This window comes from Bubalus kerabau, chromosome 9, assembly GCF_029407905.1.
Source record: "Bubalus kerabau isolate K-KA32 ecotype Philippines breed swamp buffalo chromosome 9, PCC_UOA_SB_1v2, whole genome shotgun sequence".
In the NCBI taxonomy this organism is placed as follows: Eukaryota; Metazoa; Chordata; class Mammalia; order Artiodactyla; family Bovidae; genus Bubalus; species Bubalus kerabau.
Window position 1 is genome coordinate 52,046,641 of NC_073632.1, and position 24,116 is coordinate 52,070,756.

General features: G+C 39.8%; 1 protein-coding gene across 1 annotated transcript; it reads right to left on the reverse strand.

Moving 5' to 3' along the window:
- Positions 1-4,770: 4,770 nt before the first annotated feature.
- LOC129619871 (40S ribosomal protein S25-like) lies at positions 4,771-5,185 on the reverse strand. The gene has a single exon (XM_055535318.1). It carries the CDS (start codon positions 5,165-5,167, stop codon positions 4,793-4,795), a length of 375 nt encoding a protein of 124 aa, XP_055391293.1. The 5' UTR covers positions 5,168-5,185; the 3' UTR covers positions 4,771-4,792.
- Positions 5,186-24,116: the final 18,931 nt, after the last annotated feature.

Genomic DNA, 24,116 nt, shown 5'->3' on the forward strand with positions numbered 1-24,116 from the left:
CTACATACGTTATGTTTATGTCTTACTTCCTCTAGTTTTGAGTTTTTCCAAAATTTTTATCACAATCCAGTATACACACACTATGTATTACAATGGCACCCCACTCCAGTACTCTTGCCTGGAAAATCCCATGGACGCAGGAGCCTGGTGGGCTGAAGTCCACGGGGTCGCTAGGAGTCGGACACGACTGAGCGACTTCACTTTGACTTTTCACTTTCATGCATTGGAGGAGGAAATGGCAACCCACTCCAGTGTTCTTGCCTGGAGAATCCCATGGACAGAGGAGCCTGGCGGGCTGCTGTCTATGGGGTCACACAGAGTCGGACACGACTGAAGCGACTTAGCAGCAGTAGCAGCATGTCCCAGGCATTGCTCTAAGTACCTTAAAAATACTAACCTCTAAATCCTCACAATCCTATGTGGTAGAAACTATTATTCTCACTTTACAGATGAGGAAACTGAGAGTCAAAAGTGTATTCCCCAAAGTCAATGCTGGTAAGCAGCAGAGCTCACTATGAACTCAGGCTTGGATTGTACTCTGGTCTGGTCTCTTCTCTTATATCTTTATACAAATGTTAAGATCTAAGTTCCTTAAATGTCATGAAAGACACTAATATATCTCTCTATCCCTACCATCACCATAGTCTGATTTCGTTGTTGTTTAGTCGCTCAGTTGTGTCTGATTCTTTGTCACCCCGGGGACTGCAGCACATAAGGCTTCCCTGTCCATCACCAACTCCTGGAGCTTGATCAAACTCATGTCCATTGAGTTGGTGATGCCATCCAACCATCTCATCCTCTGTTGTCCCCTTCTCCTGCCTTCAATCTTTCCCAGCATCAGGGTCTTTACTAATGAGTTGGCTCTTTGTATCAGGTGCCAAAGTACTGGAACTTCATCATCAGTCCCAATGAATATTCAGGATTGATTTCATTTAGGATTGCCTGGTTGGATCTCCTTGCAGTCCAAAGGACTCTCAAGAGTCTTCTCCAACACCACAGTTCAAAATCATCAATTCTTCAGTGCTCAACCTTCTTTATGGTCCAACTCTCACATTCATACATGACTACTGGGAAAATCATAGCTTTGATTATATGGACCTTTGTTGGCAAAATAATGTCTCTGCTTTATAATATGCTGTCTAGGTTGGTCATAGCTTTTCTTCTAAGAAGCAAGTGTCTTTTCATTTCATGGCTGCAGTCACCATCTGCAGTGATTTTGGAGCCCAAGAAAATAAAGTCTGTCACTGTTTCCATTGTTTGCCCATCTATTTGCCATGAAGTGATAGGACCATGATCTTAGTTTTTTGGATGCTGAGTTTTAAGCCAGCTTTTTCACTCTCTTCTTTCACCTTTATCAAGAGGCTCTTTAGTTTCTCTTCACTTTCTGCCATAAGGGTGGTGTCATCTGCATATTGAGGTTATTGACATTTTTCCCGGTAATCTTGATGATGGCCAGCTCAGCATTTCACATGATGTATTCTGCATAGAAGTTAAATAAGCGGGGTGACAGTATACAGCCTTGTCATACTCCTTTCCCAATTTGGAACCAGTCTGTTGTTCCTTGTCCAGTTCCAACTATTATTTCTTGACCTGCATATAGGTTTCTCAGAAGGCTGGTGTGGTGGTCTGGTATTCCCATCTGTATTAGAATTTTCCACAGTTTGTTGTGATCCACAATCAAAGGCTTTAGTGTAGTCAATAAGGCAGAAGTAGATGTTTTTCTGGAATTCTCTTGCTTTTCCATGATCCAACGGATGTTGGTAATTTGATTTCTGGTTCCTTTGCCTTTTCTAAATCCAGCTTGAACATCTGGACATTCTCGGTTAATGCACTGTTGAAGCCTAGCTTGGAGAGTTTTCAGCATTACTTTGCTAGCATGTGAAATGAGCGCAATTGTGTGGTAGTTTGAACATTTTTTGGTGTTGCATTTCTACTATAGTCTGATAGCACACAATAATTTGTCTATATTACTAACTTGCCGTTGTCCAAACTGTTATTATTTATCTTTGTGGATATTTAATAAGGTGACTCTGGTAAACTGTGTAATCTAGACTCTGGGTAATCTATCAGTGTCACTTGTTAAGAGGCTATCTTTTCCAGACTTCAAGGCCAGAATGCACCCTGTACATGAGGGAGATGCTTATCTTAAGGGGAATGGTTATGTCCACTGTCAGTCATTCTGAAGAGGGCTTAATACTGAGGCTGAGGATGAAACCTCAGAGTGAAAGTTCTTAGTTTAGGATGGGGGTGTGCATACTTCCTCTTTCTGAGCTAGGGAGGTATTTGATCTTGACTCTCTGAGACTTGAATAAGTTTGGAGTGGGTCTCGGGAGGAGGAAAGAAGCTCTCTCTTGCTCTGTTGGTGGCCACTGGAAATGAAATAGGGAATCAGACACTGAGAGACTGAGGTTGGATGTTATTTTAGTAGTATTCGTATGAATGAATTGATTTATCAGGGAAATTTTTCCTTGTTCAACTGTATGATCATTTTAGAAAAGGGAAATGTGTAATATATGATATTATGTAATATATGATTTATAATCCATGCTGTTCAGAACATTCCAGTCTCTTAATCTAAAAGTAAAATTATTGCTCCTTTTGTGGATAATTCTTTTTTGGGTCACCCTGTTTTGGGGAACTCATAATGTTGGGAACCTCAAGAAGCTGCATATAGAGACACACAAACATAGAAATAAAACTTATGATTAACAAAGGGGAAAAGGGAGATTAGGAATATGGGATTAACAGATACAAATGACTATGCATAAAATAGATTAACAGCAAGGATTTACTCTATGGCAAGGGAAATTATATTCAAAATCTTGTAATAACCTATAGTGGAAAATAACCTGAAAAAAATATGTAAAACTGAATGACTTTACTGTGTATCTAAAACTAACACAATATCATCAATCAACTATATTTAAATTAAAAAAGATAGATTCACCTTTTGAAACAGAAGCCGGCAAAGATCAATATTTAAGCCATGCCATCAGCCACGTGGTTTGATGTTTGTTGCTGACCATTAGAGAATATTCACTGCATCCCATCATGGACACTGGAACATTTATCAAATACAATTCAAGTGACTAGCCTATTTGTAAAAAAGATTAGAATTTATGTGATTATAAAAATGCAAGTTGCAACTGCTTACTAGTACGATGACAAGTATGATGGTAGCAGTGATGCTTTGTAAAATTCAACTCTAAGGGAAATGAAGGGTGAAAAATTACTGTGGTAGTGTATATATCAGTTATTTATTCTTTTATTGCTAAAGAGTATTCTATTGTATGGATGCAGCACAATTTGTTTCTGCCCTTACAAGTTCAAGGACCTTGGATTGTTTACAGTTTTTCAGTGATCATGAAAAAAAAAAACTGCTGTCATGCTTTGTTTTTATGTGGACATACATTTTCACTTTTAAGGAATAAATACATAGGAGTGGGAGTGTGGGGTTGCATGGTGAGTATATGTTTAGCTTTACAAGAAACTGGCAAACTATTTTCCAAAGTGGCTGCACGACTTTGCCTTCCTATCAGCAATGTATGAGGGAGTTCTAGTTGCTCTGCGTCTTCAATCCTTACCGGCACTTGGTTTTCTCAGTTTTACAAAGTTTAGCTATTCTAATAGATGTGTAATGGTATCTCATTGTGGTTTTAATTTTCATTTCCCTAATGATTAAGGATTTTGAACACTTTTTGTGCTTAATCTCCATCCATATGTTTTCTTTGATAAACTGTTCAAATGTTGTGCCCATTTGAAACATTGGTTGTCTGTTTTCTTATTATTGAGTTCTGGGAATTCTTTTGTTTTTTTCAATTAAAAAAACATCATTTTTTATTGATTAAAAAACATCATTTTTCATTATAAAAACTTTGCAATTCATATAGAAAGTTTTGACTCATGCAGTTAAGGACTATCATAACTTAAAAAGTATACAAAAAAAAAAAGGATGGATAAAATAAGCTGGATTATTGATTCCAGAGGCATATTATTTTCTCTTATTGAAAAACTAATTTAGTTTATTATTTTTCCCTGCTTCTTTCCTATATATCACAATAAAACTAGAAACTATATTTGTTTTCTTTAAGCTCTGCCTACTGAGTCTGATTATCTTTTTTTTTTAATTTATTTATTTTAATTGGAGGTTAATTACTTTACAATATTGTATCGGTTTTGCCATGCTGCTGCTGCTGCTAAGTCGCTTCAGTCGTGTCTGACTCTGTGAGACCCCATAGATGGCAGCCCACTAGGCTCCTCTGTCCCCGGGATTCTCCAGGCAAGAATACTGGAGTGGGTTGCCATTTCCTTCTCCAGTGCATGAAAGTGAAAAGTGAAAGTGAAGTCGTTCAGTTGTGCCCAACTCTTAGCGACCCCATGGACTGGAGCCCACCAGGCTCCTCCATCCATGGGATTTTCCAGGCGAGAGTACTGGAGTGGGGTGCCATTGCCTTCTCCTGGTTTTGCCATACATCAACATGAATCCACCACAGGTATACATGTGTTCCCCATCCCGAGTATGGGGAGGGAGGAGGGAGTTCTGGAAATTCTTTACAAATTCAAGATTCAGGTTCGTTAGCAGAAGTGCATTGCAGGTATTTTCATCCTGTCTGTGGCTTGTGCTTTACTTTTTCAAACAGTGTCTTTTATTTTATCTTATTTTGATTTAATAAAGTTTTATTTTTCAAAATGTACAGCTGGTTGGAACTGTTTAAAAAAAGAAAAAAAAAAATCAAATCAGAACTATAGACCCTTGTGAAGGGGATGTATACTTCGTATAGGAGCCCCAGGTTCACGAATCTTCACCAGCAGCTGGGGCATCTCCACCCTTGGTGTTTCTGGTGTAAATCACTTGAGCTCTGTGCTTTGAAACCAGTTTAATAAGTCCTTTACTAAGGAGTTCCTGAAGGGCTGCTCTGGCCAGGGAACCACGAATCTTCAGTCTCTCAGAGACGACAGCTGAAGTTATAAGCTTATTGGGAACTTCTTTACAGAGTTTGTCATATGTTGCCTTGTCAAACAAGACTAGGTTATTGAGTTTGTCCCGAACTTTGCCTTTGGACCACTTCTTCTTTTTGGCCTTGTCCCCAGATTTGTTCACTGGATCTTTGTCTTTCTTGGCCGACTTGGCGGCATCTTTCTTCTTCTTGTCGTCCTTGGGCGGCATCGAGAAGCCCGGAGAGCAGCTGCAACCTCTGCAGCCTCGCTAGGATGTCAGACAAAGAGGAAACAGTGTCTTTTAAACATCGATGAAGTCCAATTTATTGATTTCCTTTTATGAATCATTCTTTTTGTGTTTCTTGTTAGAAATCATTGTGGGTCCCAAAGTCACAGAAGATGTATCCTATTTTTTTCTAGGAGTTTAATAGTTTTTAGATTTTTAAGTTTATGATCTCTCATGAGTTTAATTTTTGTCTGTGGTGCTAGGTGTGGGTTAGAGTTCTTTTTTTTTTTTTTTGGCATGTGGATGTTCTATCACCATTTGTTCAAAAGGCTAAGCTTTTCTGTGCAGTTGCCTTGGTACCTTTGTTGAAAGTGAACTGATCCTCTATGTAGATCTATTTAAGGACTCAATCCTGTTCCATTCATCTATATGTTTATATTTGGCGAGTACCACACTATCTTGATTACTATAACTTATAGTATATCTTGAAATCAGGTTGTGTGTGTCCTCTAGCTGTTTTCAAGATTATTCTATTCCAGATCTTTTTCAGTTGTATATTGGTTAAGTTATGGCTTCTGATCATCAAGTCTCTCACCTTTAAAAATAAGTATGATAATCATATCTACACCACAGAGTTATTAGAAAGGTTTCATTTTTGTAAATCATTTAGTAAGGTGTCTGGCACATGTTAATCTGTTGATGACTGTTAGTTCTTATTTTTTTAAATTTTCATTCTCTAATTTGCAAGACAGCTTTTCTGCTGTCTCATCTGAAAGCTGGATTTTACTGTGTTCCTGACACACACATACATGCATGTGTGCTCAGTTGCTTAGTTGTGACTCTTTGCGACCCTATATACTGCAGTCCCCCAGGTTCCTCTGTCCATGGAATTTTTCCAGGCAAGAATACTGGAGTGAGTTGCCATTCCCTTCTCCAGGGGATCTGCTTGACCCAGGGATTGAACCCAAGTCTGTTGCATCTCCTGCACTGGCAGGTGGATTTTTACCACTGTGCCACCTGGGAAGCTAAACATATACCTGCTGTAATTAAAAAAAAAAGTTTGGTGGAGATTCACTTATTGTAAAATAATATTTTGGAATAACACTTTGTGTAGTTGAGGAATTCAAATATAAATTTGAAAAGGAGTATCAGAGTTTGGAAATATTTCTTGTGTATCTCAGTCTACTAAGATTTTGTGGAAAACGATACTGGAAAACAATGAAGATGATTAAAAGATACGATTGACATTCTTAGCAGAGGAAGGACCAGCATGCAGGTTGGGAAGAGGACTCAGGAGTCAGAATCCAGGAAACCTGCAACTTCCTAGCTGTGAAACCTTGAACACACTGTCTTGCAGTCTCAGTTTCCTCATCTACAATAGTGTCTCACAGTATTTGTGGTGAAGATAAGTGAGCTGATAGTTGTGAAAGAAAGTGCTTTCTAAAGTGTAAAATGAGGAACCCATGGTTCCCCATGCTAGGTACTGAGAGGCCCTGGGGTGTTGCAATGAAGTTGTAAGGGAGCTGTAGCTCATTCTAACTTTTCTTAGGAAACACAGTAACATTTGTTGAGTGCTGCATGAGATATTATAATGTATTGTTTGATCCCAAAATATTAAGCATAAATTTAATATTTTGGCCCCCCGAGAAAAATTGAGTGAGGAAATATACTGTGAATGAGGAAGTTTGGGCATTTCACTGATAAATATCCATTTGGGGAAAGCTTTGTAGGTGCTGGGCACTGAGGTGTGGCATAAATAGGAGTTATTTATTTTTGGTGGTTTGGTTACTTTATAATCTTTAATGTGCATTTTTGGTACAAAGAGTTTTAAAACCCATGTCAAGAAACTTACTACCAGTGGTATTGGAATAAACCGATAGCATCACCAGGTTATGTAAAGAGCCTGGTCAATATCTGCCTTCATCTCCTTACTGTCTTGAACAAACACGTAGAGTGATCTTGCATGCTAAGTGCTCTGCACATATTAACTTAGTCTCTGACACTCTCTCTCGAGACATTTTAAACACCCTGTTACAGGTGAAGAAACAGGTTGCAGAGGGTAAATGATTGAACCAAGGTCACTTAACTAAGTGATGGATGTTTGACTATAGTTGCTTGTGCCCTCATATGGTCTGCTAAGAAAGCCAAGGATTGTAGGAAAGGAAATTCTAAATGATTGATGAAATCCTAGATAGTTCTAAATTTATATTATTTTAAAAGTCTCACTTCGATCTCTTTTAATTGAGGAAAGATGCTTGTGAGGCTGGATGGAGCTTATCTATCATCATTTTAAATTCTTAATGTTTTGATAGTGTGTTTTTACAGCCTAGACTTGATTCTACCAAAATCTGTATGTTGTAGCCCCAAGAAACTGTAAAAACCCAGTTTTTATAAGTACAAAATGTTACACTGATTTTTAAAATACAGTATAAAAAATAAAAAGAGGGATAAGATATCCAAATAAAAAAAATCAATCTCGTTTTTTTCAAAGAAAAGTAATGCTTTCATGATGTGGTAAGTTGCCATCATTACTAGAAGACATATGGTTTCATAAACACAATGAGTGAACTAAGAATGCTTGTTGAAACGTTTTGGCCATGCAGCTTTCCAGCGCTGCAGTGAACTGGATGATAATGAGACAGAATTTGCCAGAACTCCAATCCTCCTACATTTTCTGAGATCAACCAAGGAACCTGGTCTGCCTGTGCTGGCCTGCGCCTCCTGCCTTATCACCTGATTCCTCTCTCTGAATTCCCTGCCTTCCAGCTATACCTAACCCCTTGCAGTTATTTCCACCAACATCTGCTCTTAGAGCTGTGCTTTCATTCTTCATTCAGAGCCCACACGTTCCAAAAGAACTTTCTGTAATGATATCCAATACAGTAAACACTAACCACATGTAGATACTGAGAACATCAAATGTGGTTAATGTGTTCTTGTTATTCAGTTGCTAAGTCATGTCCGACTCTGCGACCCCATAAACTGCAGCATGCAAGGCTTCCCTGTCCTTCACTATCTCCCTGAGTAGGCTTAACTCATGTCCATTGAGTCAGCGATGCTATCCACCACTTCATCCTGTCACCCCTTTCACCTCTTGTCCTCAATCTTTCCCAGCATCAGGGTCTTTTCCAAAGAGTCGGCCTTTGCATCAGGTGCAAAAGTATTGGAGCTTCAGCTTCAGCACTAGTCCTCCAATGAATATTCAGGGTTGATTTCCTTTAGGATTGACTGGTTTGAACTTGAGGCTGTCCAAGGGCCTCTCAAGAGTATTCTTCAGCACCATATTTGGAAGACATCAATTCTTCTGTGCTCAGCCATCTTAATGCTCCAACTCTCACATTGATACAATACTACTGGAATAACCATAGCTAATGTGACCGAGAGGCTAAAATCTGGAATTTTTTTTTCATTAGCTTAAATATCCACCAGTGTCTAGTGGCAACAGCATGGGACAGCGCAACTCAGATGGTCTTCACCTTTAGAGATCACCTTCCTCCACTTCTCAATCCTTAATGTCAGGTCACCTCTTACTCCTTCTATAAGATTTGAAAGTCGATCTCCCAGGAAGCCTTCCCTATCTTTGCTGCACCTTCTCACTCTAAAGCGATGTGCAGATTTCTGTGGCCCTATCTTTGAACCCATGGCAAAGTCTTACCTTGATCCCAGCAGCACTATAGTAAAGATTTTATGCACCAGACCGGGAGCTCTGTGAGGTTTGGGGACTGTATCTTTGCATCTCCAAGTATCCAACACATTGCCCTGTAGCTGACCAATGCCTCCTTTTGGGATGAGTAAGATTGGAATTTCAGGCATAAGATTCTATGACTATGGATAGGAGATCTATTCTAGGAGAGAGATTGTGGAATGTTGCACTGATATGATCAACAAATAAAGTTAATTCACTTGACCTAAGGGAAATGTCTGACCCACCCAGAGAATTGATTGCCATTATATGTCACCCTTTAAAATGATCATATTGGAGGCTATAAATTCTCTTCATATTGTTGAGAAACTTAGTATGGAACTCTGCATTACTACATCCAGTTCTTGGCTCATTGTTGCCAGCTGTGGTCTAATTCATCTTTTAGGAAGTGGCAAACCAGTATCTCATGTTGGGAGAAATTAAAGAAAGTAGTTTAGAAAGTTTACCTGGATATCCCAAGCTTCTCACCTTGCCTCCTCTCTGGAGATAAGAATTAAACTTGAACATCCTCCATAAGGCGAAGTCAAAAACTCACACAAAGGATGTTAATAGTTTGTGTGCAATTCTATACCATCACCCAAGGCTATCCAGGCCCCCCCCCTTTTTTTTTAAACTTGGCTATAACAACATAAGTCATTTACTTCCTCTTTTTGTTTCCCTGATAATCTTTAGAAATATTCTTTGTTCCTTTTATCTAAAAGACTTACATCTAGTCATATAACACCAATATGGATTTATAAATCGAGTGTGAAGATAGTACCAAAACTCATTTAAAATATTTTTTAAGTGTTTTTTCCAAAACAAATGATAATGATGATACTAAGTAATAATAATAAAATCCTTAACACCTTGTTTATCAGTTTGAGTGCTTCACTGTTGTTCATCTCAGGTGTGGTTGGCAGGAGAGGGCTTTTTATGCCTTAGAAGCTTAGCATGTGAGACACAAATTCGTAGAGGATAGAGCATGCCAGAATATTTAGCAGCTGGTAAGATGTTCTTACACTTATAGGATAGGTCTGGACTCCTGACATTCAATTAAAATCATGTATGTTTAGTTCATGATTCAGTTCAGTTCGGTTCAGTTTAGTTGCTCAGTCGTGTCCGACTCTTTGCGACCCCATGAATCACAGCACGCCAGGCCTCCCTGTCCATCACCAACTCCCTTAAATTGCCTCCCCCCCACAAAATATCATATCCAGACATCTGAATATCTTAAAATGGTTTTGTTTAGCATCAAAGTGTTTTCACTTAAAAATGTTAACATTCAAATCAGTCACCCAGCGAGTGGATGAGAAAAGCTGCAGCAGCAATCTTGTTCAAGGAATGGATGTTTCCATGTTGAGCAAGATGTACTTGAATGAAATTGACAGTTGATTCCAGGCTTCCAAGTGGAGTTTCAGAGACATGAAGCTGACATTGTGATTGTCACTTTGAGTCATTCAGGTCACCCAGGAGAAAAATTGGCCTGACAGTATGTTCCCTGTGACTCAGCCTGGTTGTAGGTTTTAGTCAGTGGAGTGATTCTTTGATAATGTCAGCAATGGAAAAATGAGCTTCTAATGGCATCAATTGGACAGTTAGCCAATTTTACTGATTTTCTTTAAACTATCATTTTGTTCTAACTCACCCAAGTCTGATCTACTCCTTTAACTTTTAAAAACTTGTATTACCTACCACAAATTGTGTATTGAATAGAAGGCCAATTCTTTTATTTATTCGTTTATTCATGGATTCATAGATTTATACATCCATTCAGCACATATTTACTAAGCATTTGTAGTCAGCCAGGCACAGTTTTATGCACTGGACTAAACCAGTGATTAAAATTAAGTCCTTGCCTTTATGGAGTTTATGTTCTTAGGGAGACAGATAGTAAACAAATAAACACAGATAACATGTCCAGTGTTCCTATGTACTAAAATGAAAAGTAAACTGGGATAAGAGGATAGAAAGTGATTGAGGTAGAGACTGCTTTTTTATTTAGGATGGTTAAGGAAGGTCCCTCTGATAGGTGATGTTTGAGTAGAGACCTTGGGAGGAGCAGGTACAAGTCAAATAAATTATCTGAGGGAGCAGCAAATACAACAGGCCTGTAGCTCTGAGGATGGACTTCAAGTATCTGAAGAATAGAAAGGAGGCCAGTAAGAGCAGAGCAGGACTGAGTGGAGGAGGGCAAATAGGAAGCAGCGAAATGGTCTGTTGCAATGGACTGGCTGAAAGAGCCAAGGAAACAAAGACACTAGTAGGAGATAGATTTTGCAGAGGGAACCAGGGCAAGATCAGTCCCTCTGAGTGGATGGAAAAACCCTAAAGTTTTTGAACAGAGGATTACTCTGACATGTTTTACACAGCTCCTTTCAGCTGCTGTGAGAGAAGAGGGTGTTGCAAGGCTGGATGCAAAGAAAACAGTTTCTTTGCAGGGATGCATGCAAAGGAAACAGTTGGAAGGCTATTGTAATGACCCATAGGCTATGGTAACCTGGGTTGGAGTTTAGTGGTGAGAGGTGGGAAGTGGTTGATTCTGGGTATATTTTGAAGATGTGGTCTTCAAGATTTGCTGAAGGATTAGATATGAGATGTACTAGGAAGAGTGAAGTCAAAGACCACTTGAAGACTTTGGTGTGAGCAACTGGAAAGATAGTGAGAGAGTTGCCACTGGCTAAGATAAAGACTAAAGGAGGCTTTACTTTATTTGGAGGAGGAGTGGGGAATCAAACGGTCATGTGAACATTTTGAGTCTGAAACTTCTGTTAGATGACTCGATGGAGATGTCTAGTTGGAAGACAGACATAAGGAACTGGATAGTAGGCACACAGTCAATGTTGGGCTTATAAAAATTGGGAGCAGTTAAGTCATAGACAGTATACAAAGCCATGCAACTAAAAGATAAAAGATTGAAGGAATGAATGTAGATAGAGGACAAGGGGGCAAAGACTGAACTCTGGGAAGGATGACAAAGGAATCTGAGAAGGGCTGGCCAGTGAGGTGGATGGAGACCAGAAGAGAAGTTGCTGAAGAAGCCAAGCGAAGAAGTTAATGAAGAAGGAAGGGACTGACCATGGCAAACACTACTGAGAGAACAAGTCAGAAGATGGTTGAAGGTTAAGCATTAGATTTGGCAAGGTGGAGGCTACTGCTGATTGTAATGAGAGGATTTTATGAAAGATGCTGGCCAGTATGAATGAATTGAAGAGTGTGGGAAGAGATGAAATTAGTGGACACAGGAAGATTGTTTTCAAGAGTTTTCTTGTTAAGAAGAACAAAGAAATGGGGCAGTAGGCTGGTACTCTATGTGCAACTGTATGTGTATGATGGTCAAGATATGTAACAATCAAGAGAAGTTTTCATTCTGTCAGATGCTTACAGCAGTGGGCACTGATCTTTTAAAGAGAGATACATTTGAGATTTAGAACACTGTTACTTCTGTTCTGTGAAAGAGGAAGGTGATTGAATACAAGTGTCTTCATGAATAACATAATTATTACTTTCTCTTTGTGTGCTGATTTTTGTTGAAGCATTGCAATAAACCATTACTTCATTCCTGTCTTTTGTAATATAACAGCAGCATCATTGTAAAAAAAATGGTTAGTGTGTACAGGAAATGTGTTAGTTTATTTTACTTAATTCTTGCAATAATTGTATGGGGTATCTATTTGGATTTTTCTATTTTATGGAAGAGGAAACTGAGGCTTGGCAAGATTATTGGCTGTGCCCAAGATCACACAACTGGGGTTTGTGCTTAGACAGTTTTGACCACAGAATTTGAACTCTTGGCCACCACATGCTTACTTCCTCCTTTGTTTGCAACTGCACTGTGATGGGACTTGGACCTTGGGTATCATTTATACATTATGCATCCTGGTTATTATATACATTTAGTAGCTTCCTATTCCTAAAGCCACCTTTTATCTTTGCTGGCTTTCTCATGAGGTGAATCATGTGCTTCTTGAGCTGTCTTAAGAGAAAGGTGGAACAAGTTGACGCAGTGACTTATGCTTCAGAAACTCTCAATAACGCCCAACAAACCTGTCGTCTTCAAAATCTTGATTATGGAAATAGAATAATATAGTGAGGAACATCTTTTGTGTTTTCCAGAATAAAGAGACAAAATACCCTAGTCTTGTGTATGTGCCAGTGGTATAAGAGGTTTGTAAGAGGTTGTACATAAGGAAAGAGTATAGCTGATTCACTCTGAGCGTTGTAAAGCAATTATTTGCCAAGAAAAATTAATTTTAAAAAGTATGTAAGAAATGAGCAATAATAAATCAAAACATGATGTCCTGCTTATAGGAAAAAATCTTCTTAATCTATTCAGTAGGTAAAATGGGTCTACCTTCAGAAAGAAATTGAAAGTACATTAAAGTCATGAAATTGGTTAAGAAGTTGAACTCAGGTATTATAAGAGGGTTCACAACGGAAATAAATATAACCCCACTTTTCTTCAACCATGGCTCTCAGCCCTGCAAAGTACCTGAACCTAGAAGTTTTTCTCTTCAGTTAGTTTTATGAATCCTTCTAAAAGGTGTGCTGCTGCTGCTGCTGCTAAGTCACTTCAGTCATGTCCAACTCTGTGTGACCCCATAGACGGCAGCCCACCAGGCTCCCCCGTCCCTGGGATTCTCCAGGCAAGAACACTGGAGTGGGTTGCCATTTCCTTCTCCAATGCATGAAAGTGAAAAGTGAAAGTGAAGTCGCTCAGTGTGTCTGACTCTTAGCAACCCCATGGACTTCAGCCTACCAGGCTCCTCTGTCCATGGGATTTTCCAGGCAAGAGTACTGGAGTGGGGTGCCATTGCCTTCTCCTCTTAAAGGTGTGGTTCATACTAAATATGTGTCAATGTACATTTCATCTATAAGGAGGGAAAGAATAAAAGACCTGAAAATGAAGGGTATTATATTCATCTTGACGTCTTTCTGCTCCTCATGGATTATGACATTGTATAAGGTTAAGTAAAAGTTTTAGTCTAAAGGCACTTCCAAATTAGAGCAGTTAAACAAACAGTCTGAATCTCTTGATTGAAAGGTGTCAGAGCAGGGCACAATGACTTAAAATCTGATTAATGAGAAACTATGTTAAACCACTCTCAGATATCTTAGGATCAATCGGATTGCTGAGTAGTTTCTCAAATGTTTATAAATTAACGAGTGGATTAAATGCACTGTCCTTGTCTCAGAGATTCTTTGAGTTTTATTTTGAATATGATGTTTCTTATTCTTTGTGAATTTGAGACTTAACAGCTGATACTCTATAGATTTTTAGAATAGAAAAAGGACCATGTTGTTAAAATTACTGAAAAGAGTGTAGTTCTCTAATTTCTTGTAATATCTGATACTATTCCTTATGAGTTTTAGAGGCATCTGAATTAGCTGAGAAGCCTACATGCTTTGAGATTCTAAAGTACTGTGTCTGAATTTTTTGAAATCCTCAGCATTCTGGTGTGGCCTTGTCACTGACTCGATGGATGTGAGTCTGGGTGAACTCCAGGAGTTGGTGATGGACAGGAAGGCCTGGGGTACTGCGATTCATGGGGTCACAAAGAGTCGGACACGACTGAGTGATTGAACTGAACTGGGCACAAGATACCTGAAAATTCTTGTTCCTGTTCTTTAGCTCCCTCCCTCAATACCGCCTAAAAGCACCTGCACCCGTATCTGGAGCATGGCTACCACTACTCAGCATCCTTTTTCCATATAATTGAGGATGATCTGTGCCAAGAGTTTTTTTTTTTTTTCTGGCTGCAGCTGCTGCTGCTAAGTCGCTTCAGTCGTGTCTGACTCTGTGCAACTGGGGGAGGCAATAAAGGAATCATTTGAGTATTTCTTAGGTACCTATATAATGATGTACATAAAACCAAGCTCCTCAATCCTGTGAACTTCCGTGACTAAGTGACCTAGCTATACATGCGTGAAAAAGTGTTCTGCTGGAAATGGAAATGTTCAAATTATATACAAGCTAGATTCATTTTTATCTTCCAATTTGTTCTTTCAAAAGAAATGCCAAAATGCAAATGTCAGGAAATGGTAAATGGGGCTTTTGCCACAAGGGAGACACCTGTAAATTTACATGGCCTGTAGTGGAAGAGTGAGTACCAAGACACTGGGCCTTGGAGAGTGTGATTCTGCCTTAGGCTCATGAATATCTGAGTTTAGCTATTGGTCTAACCATGGGTATGCAATTATTTTCCTGGAGTAAATAATGTTTGAGATCAGTTTTGTAAGACCACAAATGTTTTGTTCTGAAAAGTAGAATTGGGAGCTTGCCTCAGGAATCAGTGAACTGTGACTGTAAAGTAAACAAAGACATGTAACCATCACCACCTGTGGGGATCACAGAAGATGTGGATGCAGGGCAGACTGCAAATCATGAGGTTCTGTTAAAGGTAATAGAAATCCAGTGAGGGGGATGTGGATTGGAAGAGTTATTTTGTGTTAGTAGAAGCCAACTTATATGGAATTGTTTATCTGTCACTCAAATAGCAAGAACTGTAGCCCACCAGGCTCCTCTATCCAGGCAAGAATACTGGAGTGGGTTACCATTTCCTTCTCCAAGTAATAGATTAAGTTTCCTAAATTCCTATGCCCTTTCTCAACAAGTCTGCACTTGGATCCTAGAATTTGGAACTGCAACCCAGAGAGTGTCCTTAGTCTCAGATGTCAATGTCAGGACAATGGTGAGGTGGCCATGTCTGCACAAAGTTGTGTTTATGTTAGAGACATGGAACCAAAAGTTACAGTTGCTATGGGAAGAGAAAGAATGAGAGGGAGGGTTGTGTATGTGTGTGTGTGTGTGTATGTGAGAGAGAGAGAGGAGCGGGAATAGATTATGAGGGGTAGAGAAATCTGGGGCAGTCTGAGAAGGAACCACAGTTCCTAACTGTAGCTCCTCTACAGTTAATAAAAACACAATGGGGAAAATGAGGCAGTAGGTAACGAAACTTTTCACTTACAGTCTCTCATAACAGAGGTGAATTATGAATGAACCCTTCTTGCATTATCAACAGCTGACTTGGACAACATTCAACTTTGTGAATGCAGGCCTATCTTTGAAGGTGCAGTGTGCTGATGCATCACAATTTGCAAAAAAATTTAAACCCATCTGCAAATTCTTTGACTCTCCTTTGTTTCAGTTGAAACATTCTTGGCACTACTTCCACCTATAGAATGTGCTGGAAGTGATGCTGTGTGTCTTCTGAAGGTAAAAGACCATGCATCTTCTGCCTGTTTCTTTTGCAATGCCCATTCTGGCCACAGCTGCTGAGAAAGAAGCCTGACTATTTGAAACTACCATGCTTGAGAGACCACATGTAGGTTTTCTAGTCAACAGCTTCAGCTGAGCTCTCAGGCAGTAGCTAACATCTAGTTACAAGAATGAGCTGTCTTGGATGTCCAGTCTTTAGATGATAGCTGCCCCAGACACCATCTGTCTACATCCACATGAGAAACTCCAAGTAGGAACTTCTCAGCTCACTTTCAAATTTCTGACCCACAAAACCGTAAGCAAGAAAGACAGGATGTTGGGGGCCAGAGTGAGGCACTCCGCCCATGGCAAAGGTCATGAGGAAGGAGGCTCGACATACGCAAAGGCGGGATCGAGCCTCAGGAGTCCCCCTGGAAATCCTCGAGCATCTACCCCCATAACCAGAGCCTGCCTACTTTACTACTTTGTGCTCTCACCTACACCTCTGGCTTTACGGGGGGCTGTCCCCCACCACCTCTTTCGGAGAAGGAGTTAACTTAGAGCTCCAGTTAATAATAATTCCTGGGTGTGATAGGAATGTTTTAACCTACAAACTCCTCTGAAGGTTCTCTAGCCTGCCTGACAGGCTTGTCCGGCCACATGTGATTGCTCACAGCCTCCCAACTGTGAGAGGCACGAGATGCTTTAAACCTTCTAAAAACAGGTTCCTTAGAGAAGTTAGAAAATTATTAGTATAAGTATAATGGGCTGATTAGAAATTGTATTGGTAAAGGGTTTTTTCATTTGTTGAGCCAATGTTTACTGCTAAGTCTCCACATCCCCTGCCCTTACACACATTAATGAATATATAAAAGAAATAAGTATTAACCTTTGATATCAATCATGTTAGACCTTAGGCTAAGTAAATTCTTTCCTTAACTAAAACCCACTATACCCTCACCCTATAGGAATGTAACTTTATTTGGGTGGCGTCTGTTTTAAGAATAATCACCCCTGGAGAAATAAGTGTCCTGGTTGACTGACCGCTGTCACAAGGAGAGGGTCGTAAATTGTCAGCAGGCCCCCCGGCCAGAAGATGATGTAACACCCCTAAGACCTCTGTATACATTTGTATGAAGCACCTGACCTTGATAAAAGTCAGGACTGCTGACCCCGCGTGACTTTTGCATAACATCTCAGTGTATAAAAGTAGACCATGGAAAATAAAGAATTGGGATCAGTTCCTCGAAAGACTGGTCTCCCCATGTCTCTCTCTCTCTCACTCTGGTTGAGTCTCCATCTGGAGCGCGGAACCCACCATGCTTACTAATTATGCCTGGGCTTCTAAGATCCGACCGGGGAGGCCTCAGTGTCTCCTCTCCATCGGGAGAACGGAAGGACGCCTGCGGCCTACGTAAGTGGTGCAAGCTTCTTGTCTTGAAGTTTTATTGGTCCCCCGCGTAAACCAAGCTACTCAGCCTCTTTTCTCCACTGAATCTTCCTACTGAGCTATCCTTATTCCATTACTCTTTATATCCTTAACTAACATTTAATTAAGCAGTTGTTCCCTGACCCTCGCCTATGCCGTCTCTCCTTCGAATACCCTGGATCAGCTGGGGCTGGACCCCGGCAACAGGGGATGGTTATTAACCATGCAACCAACACTCTCTGGGCTGCTTGACTAAAGAAAGCTTCTCTTTCTTGCTACCACTAAAGATGGCCCAGTAGGCAAATGTGCTGGAGACCTCTCAACTTATTTGGGTATACTACTGGTCAAGGGTACTTTTCTTTATAGATCAATGTCTGAATTAGCTAACACCTCTCAATTCTGTGCCACAAATTGAACTGTGAATTCCCACTTGTCTTTTCGCAAGTATATAGCATGAGTCACCATGCATGGGCGGCAGGGTGGGAGAACTGGGTAGAGTGCATGTGGGCCAGTGCAAAGTCATCACCACTACTGGGAAAACTCAGACAAATGCCTCATGATAGTGCTGGGAAGAGTCAAGACAGTAGGGCAGGAGAAAGGGGAAAAGGAATAATGCAGAGGGAGAGGCAGTGCTTGCCCAATTGTGTGCCAACCACCTTGGTCTTCAGAGGAAGTGGGAATTCCAAAGCCCCTCAGACTTAAACACATGACTTCTTTAAGACAATCATTTCAGTGGTGCCCGACTCTATCAGATCGCAGCTTCCAGCGTGCTATTTCATGAGCTTTTTCTGAATCATGGAATTAATTATGCTGCCTTTTAATGTACTGTCTGAGAGCTCACTGTTAAGTTGGCTGTTATCTAGATTTAGTGAACATGAAACAATTTATGTTTGAGAGGTACATCCTAAAGAGTGTGCTCTCTGCTCATTCTTCTAGATCAGGGCTCACATGTGCATAAGTCTCCAGGGGCCAGGCCACCATGACACATGAAGGAAGCCTTCTAACTGAGATCTCCATAGGCAGGCGACCCTTCCCAAGAGTCATGGCTGCTTGAGGCCATCCAATGGCTATGAAAAAGTGATTTAGTTTGTCAAATATTGCAGTTTTTAAAAAGAAACTCCATAATTAGCCTCCAATTAAAATAAATTTATATTTAAAAAAATAAATAAATAAAAAGAAACTCTGAAGCTACATTTTTGTGTAAAATCTGATTTTTGAATGTTGGCAATGAATTAAAATTTTTCATAAAACGCCCGGTGTGCCAAATTCATCCTATGGCAGCCAGATTGAATCCTTTCTCGAGTCTTTAAGTTTTATTCTTGCATCAAGCTAACTCACTGGAATGCAGCATCCAAAGCTTGACATACTTGCTTGACTCCTTAAAAATATTTTCATTGAGCTTTGTTTTAATATGATGTCCTTGACCTCTATCAAAATGCAATGTCTATTTTGCTATGCAACATTTCTTATAAAGATACACAAAGCAGTTCTATTTCCAGTTTTTTAAGGAATCTCCACACTGTTCTCCATAGTGGCTGTACTAGTTTGCATTCCCACCAACAGTGTAAGAGGGTTCCCTTTTCTCCACATCCTCTCCAGCATTTATTGCTTGTAGACTTTTGGATCGCAGACATTCTGACTGGTGTGAAATGGTACCTCATTGTGGTTTTGATTTGCATTTCTCTGATAATGAATGATGTTGAGCATCTTTACATGTGTTTGTTAGCCATCTGTATGTCTTCTTTGCCATACGACCCAGCAATCCCACTGCTGGGCATACACACCGAGGAAACCAGAATTGAAAGAGACACGTGTACCCCAATGTTCATCGCAGCACTGTTGATAATAGCCAGGACATGGAAGCAACCTAGATGTCCATCAGCAGATGAATGGATATGAAAGCTGTGGTACATATATACAATGGAGTATTACTTAGCCATTAAAAAGAATACATTTGAATCAGTTCTAATGAGGTAGATGAAACTGGAGCCTATTATACAGAGTGAATTAAGCCAGAAAAAAAAAACACACCAATACAGTATCAGTTCAGTTCAGTTCAGTTCAGTCACTCAGTCGTGCCCGACTCTTTGCGACCCCATGAATCGCAGCATGCCAGGCCTCCCTGTCCATCACCAACTCCCGGAGTTCACTCAGACTCACGTCCATCAAGTCAGTGATGCCATTCAGCCATCTCATCCTCTGTCGTCCCCTTCTCCTCCAGCCCCAAATCCCTCCCAGCATCAGAGTCTTTTCCAATGAGTCAACTCTTCGCATGAGGTGGCCAGAGTACTGGAGTTTCAGCTTTAGCATCATTCCTTCCAAAGAAATCCCAGGGCTGATCTCCTTCAGAATGGACTGGTTGGATCTCCTTGCAGTCCAAGGGACTCTCAAGAATCTTCTCCAACACCACAGTTCAAAAGCATCAATTCTTCGGTGCTCAGCCTTCTTCACAGTCCAACTCTCACATCCATACATGACCAGGAAAAACCATCTCTTCACTTTCTGCCATAAAGGTGGTGTCATCTGCATATCTGAGGTTATTGATATTTCTCCCGGCAATCTTGATTCCAGCTTGTGCTTCTTCCAGCCCAGGGTTTCTCATGATGTACTCTACATATAAGTTAAATAAGCAGGGTGACAGTATACAGCCTTGACGTACTCCTTTTCCTATTTGGAACCAGTCTGTTGTTCCATGTCCAGTTCTAACTGTTGCTTCCTGACCTGCATACAGATTTCTCAAGAGACAGGTCAGGTGGTCTGGTATTCCCATCTCTTTCAGAATTTTCCACAGTTTATTGTGATCCACACAAAGGCTTTGGCATAGTCAATAAAGCAGAAATAGATGTTTTTCTGGAACTCTCTTGCTTTTTCCATGATCCAGTGGATGTTGGCAATTTGATCTCTGGTTCCTCTGTCTTTTCTAAAACCAGCTTGAACATCAGGAAGTTCACGGAAAGATGGTAACGACAACCCTGTATGCGAGACAGCAAAAGAGACACAGATGTATAGAACAGTCTTTTGGACTCTGTGGGAGAGGGATGGGGGTGGATGATTTGGGAGAATGGCATTAAAACATGTATAATATTATATAAGAAAAAAATAAAATAAACATCAAAAAAAATTTTTTAAAAAGATACACAAAGCAAATTTTTACTGGAAATCCTTAGGAAAAAGATATCTGTCTTTCCAGATATACCTGTGTGTTGCCTTTCATCAGATAATTACAACTGTGTAATTTGCTATGTTTCCTCATTTTGGCTTACTTATAAGAAGCTCAACTTAAAATATAGTATTCGTGCAAATATACTCCCTGTTTCTGGTAATATGAACTTTCACTTTTGTCTAATACTCCAGAGTTCTAGGTTTCCTTTTATATATTTGTAACTTACCTGCTTCTAATACATGTTCTTTAAGAGCTTTTATGTATATCATATCACTGTCACTTCAGGCGTGTCCGACTCTGTGCGACCCCATAGACGGCAGCCCACCAGGCTCCCCTGTCCCTGGGATTCTCCAGGCAAGAACACTGGAGTGGGTTGCCATTTCCTTCTCCAAGGCATGAAAGTGAAAAGTGAAAAAAGTAAAGTCGCTCAGTTGTGTCCAACTCTTAGCGACCCCATGGACTGTAGCCTAACAGGCTCCTCCATCCATGGGATTTTCCAAGCAAGAGTACTGGATTGGGGTGCCATTGCCTTCTCCGATGTATATCATATACACGTATTTATATAATGGGTCATATTTTATATGACATATAACATATTTGTGAGTCTAATACACCTTCATCCCACCATTCTACTTTACTTATTTAAAAATAAATACAATGAAATATCAAAAAATAAATGCTTTGCCCGGATGTGTTTGGCTGTCTGGCTATCTGACTACCATAGAAATATAACTTAGGACATTTAAGGCAGGCTTTTATTTTAGGTTTCCCACATCTCAAATATTTAAAAATTGCAAATAATTAAATATATATGTAATTTATAGTTTCTTAACCCAGTAATTACTATCATGAACAAATTTTACTTTCTCCGATATTTTTCTATGTATAAATATTTGCTATAGATAATATATATTATATTTACTATATAATCTATACTATGTAATTCTATATACTATTTAATATTGACTACAATATATATTTAATATATGCATATATTATATAAAAGATATATATTTTAAATACAACTTTGGAATTGGATTTTTCTTTTTAGCATTTTTCCCATGACCCTAAACACTTCCGTAGAAATGGTTTTAAACGTTTTTGTTATATTCAGTTATATGAGTACACTTTCATTCATTTTCCCCTTCTTCTATTGTTAGACATCGGGTTATTTCCCATATTTCAGTATTTAAACAGTGCTGCCATGAATGTAAGTATTTGTGTGCTGCTTAAAATATTCCTTAGGATAAATTCCTAGAAGTGAGCTTAGCAAGGACAAAAGGCTACCTTAAAAAAAATATACTGGCTAATCACTTTCCATAATGGTAGCATTAATTGAATCAGTTTGTAAACATCCCTGTTTATTGAGACCCTGTCAAAGATGAGATTATCACATAAAAATATTTTGATCATTTAAAGGATAAAAATAGGGATTTATTATTTTATACTGCATCTCTTTGGTTATGAACAAAGTTAGGAATTTTTGGTTTTGTTTCTGCTTGTTTTGAGTCTCAGCATTTATATTTTCTTATTTTGCAAGCAGTAAATTCACATCTTTTGCCCGTTCTTATATCTCATTGTTAGTTTTTTTCTTATAACCGTCCTCCCGACCCCACCCCCCCCACCCTCCCCTGCCAAAAAAATGTGGGCTAGATATTATTTCCGTGACTGTTGAACTTCTTTGCACTATCTGAAAAATCTCAAACTTCATACCAAATGTTTCCAGACTAAACTCTGCTAGCTCTTTCCATCCAATGATATACAGATCTGCAGTTTACTGAAAGGGAAACTCCTGCTTTGTAATAACTCTCACTGTTGATTGCCAAAATTCAGTTCCACAAATTGGTCGACCCTGAGATGTGATCCATACTTTTTTCTGCCTATCTGAGACAATGAGAACTTTCATCTCCTTGTCCAGCAGAACTGAACACTGCTGCATGCAATAAATCCCGTTTACCATCAATTCAGTTTTCCATGTGGGACTTTCCTGATGGGGCTTTCTTGATTCTTACTCATTCTTTTCTTTCCTGGCCACCCTGCTCCCCATCCCCCTCTTCTAATAATTTAGAATTCTTTTCCAAAAATATCAACTTTTCAGTGCTTCCTACTCTAGTGACGTAAAACACCCACAAAAATTTTCTGCTAATCCTGAGTAAAACAAACAACAACATGTCAGCAATGCTCCTGGGGCTAGATCATGCAAGTTGACATGCTCTGCTACCAGCAGCAAGCCCATCATTGGGACGTGTGCATTCTTGAGAGGCAATGAGACAGCTTTGGCTCAAACCTCTTATATGTCTTAATTTAAAGAAATCAAAGTTATTTGTTTTGGTTTGGGGGCTGGAATTTATGCCTCAAAATAGCTACAGTTTTCTTAGAACTGAGCTTTGCCAAAGAAGCAATTCGTAAGTTGTAGTAGTGAAACAGGGCGCAGTTTCCAACTTCATTATGTGCTTATTAGGTTGTGTTATTGTGTTTACATAAGGCATTTCTTTGGAAACACTGTATATTTGGTAGAAATAAGAAAAGCAAACATATTTTGGTTCCATCACTGTCCCTGTTTAGATTAAGTGAGAGACATGAAGGGGCACAGGGTTCACTCTGCTGAGCTAGCCTCTATGATAGGAGATGGTAAGGGCTCCAGTAGGCAAATCCTTGTGAGCCTTTCTGGCCATGTGGAGGTCTTGTGAAGGATTCTACTTTATTGACTTGGTGTCCTGAAAGCAGTTAGAAAGACCGCAAATAAGTGAGATGAACAAAACCCACCCCTCTCCCTCTGATTCCTTCAATATCGCCAAGTGTAGCCCACCATAGCCCCACCCTACACTTCCCTTCCACTCCCTGGACTCTGAGCCCAAGGGCTCCCAGAAACCCTTATCCCAACTACTGACTTGATCCATAGTGCACTTTTTGAGAATTCAAGACAGCGGAAGGAAGAAACCATTCTGGCTAGAGAAAGGAACAGATCAGAGCTCCCTGACATACCCCAGGATGTAGGCTACTCACAGCATGAGTGGACCATCACTGAGGGTGGGCCTGGCAGTGGAAAGTGAGGGTGAAGAACCCCATAGTGTGTTCAGGAGATCTTCTTTGAGCCACTCATATTGTGGCTTGTTATTTCTATTGGGCATTGGTGAGTTTGGACCCTTAGCTGAAAGTAACCAAACCAAACCAAACCAAAACCCCCAAAGCAACACAGAACACTCAAATGAGCTTAAGCAATAAAAATAATTTATTAGCAGATATAACTGAACAGTTCAAAAGTAGGGCTAGTTTCTGACATGGCTGTCCTCAGAGGTTTAATTTCCAGCTCCATCTCTTTTGAGTCCTTCTTCCAGGGGTGATGATGGCCAGTGGATGTTTAAGACCCCCAGTCTACCAGCTTCACAACCTCAGCAAGAAGAGAGCATCTTTCACCAAAAGTGAAAGATGTTGTGGACAGGTAAAAATGGAAGAAGGGCCAGCTCAGATCAGCTATCT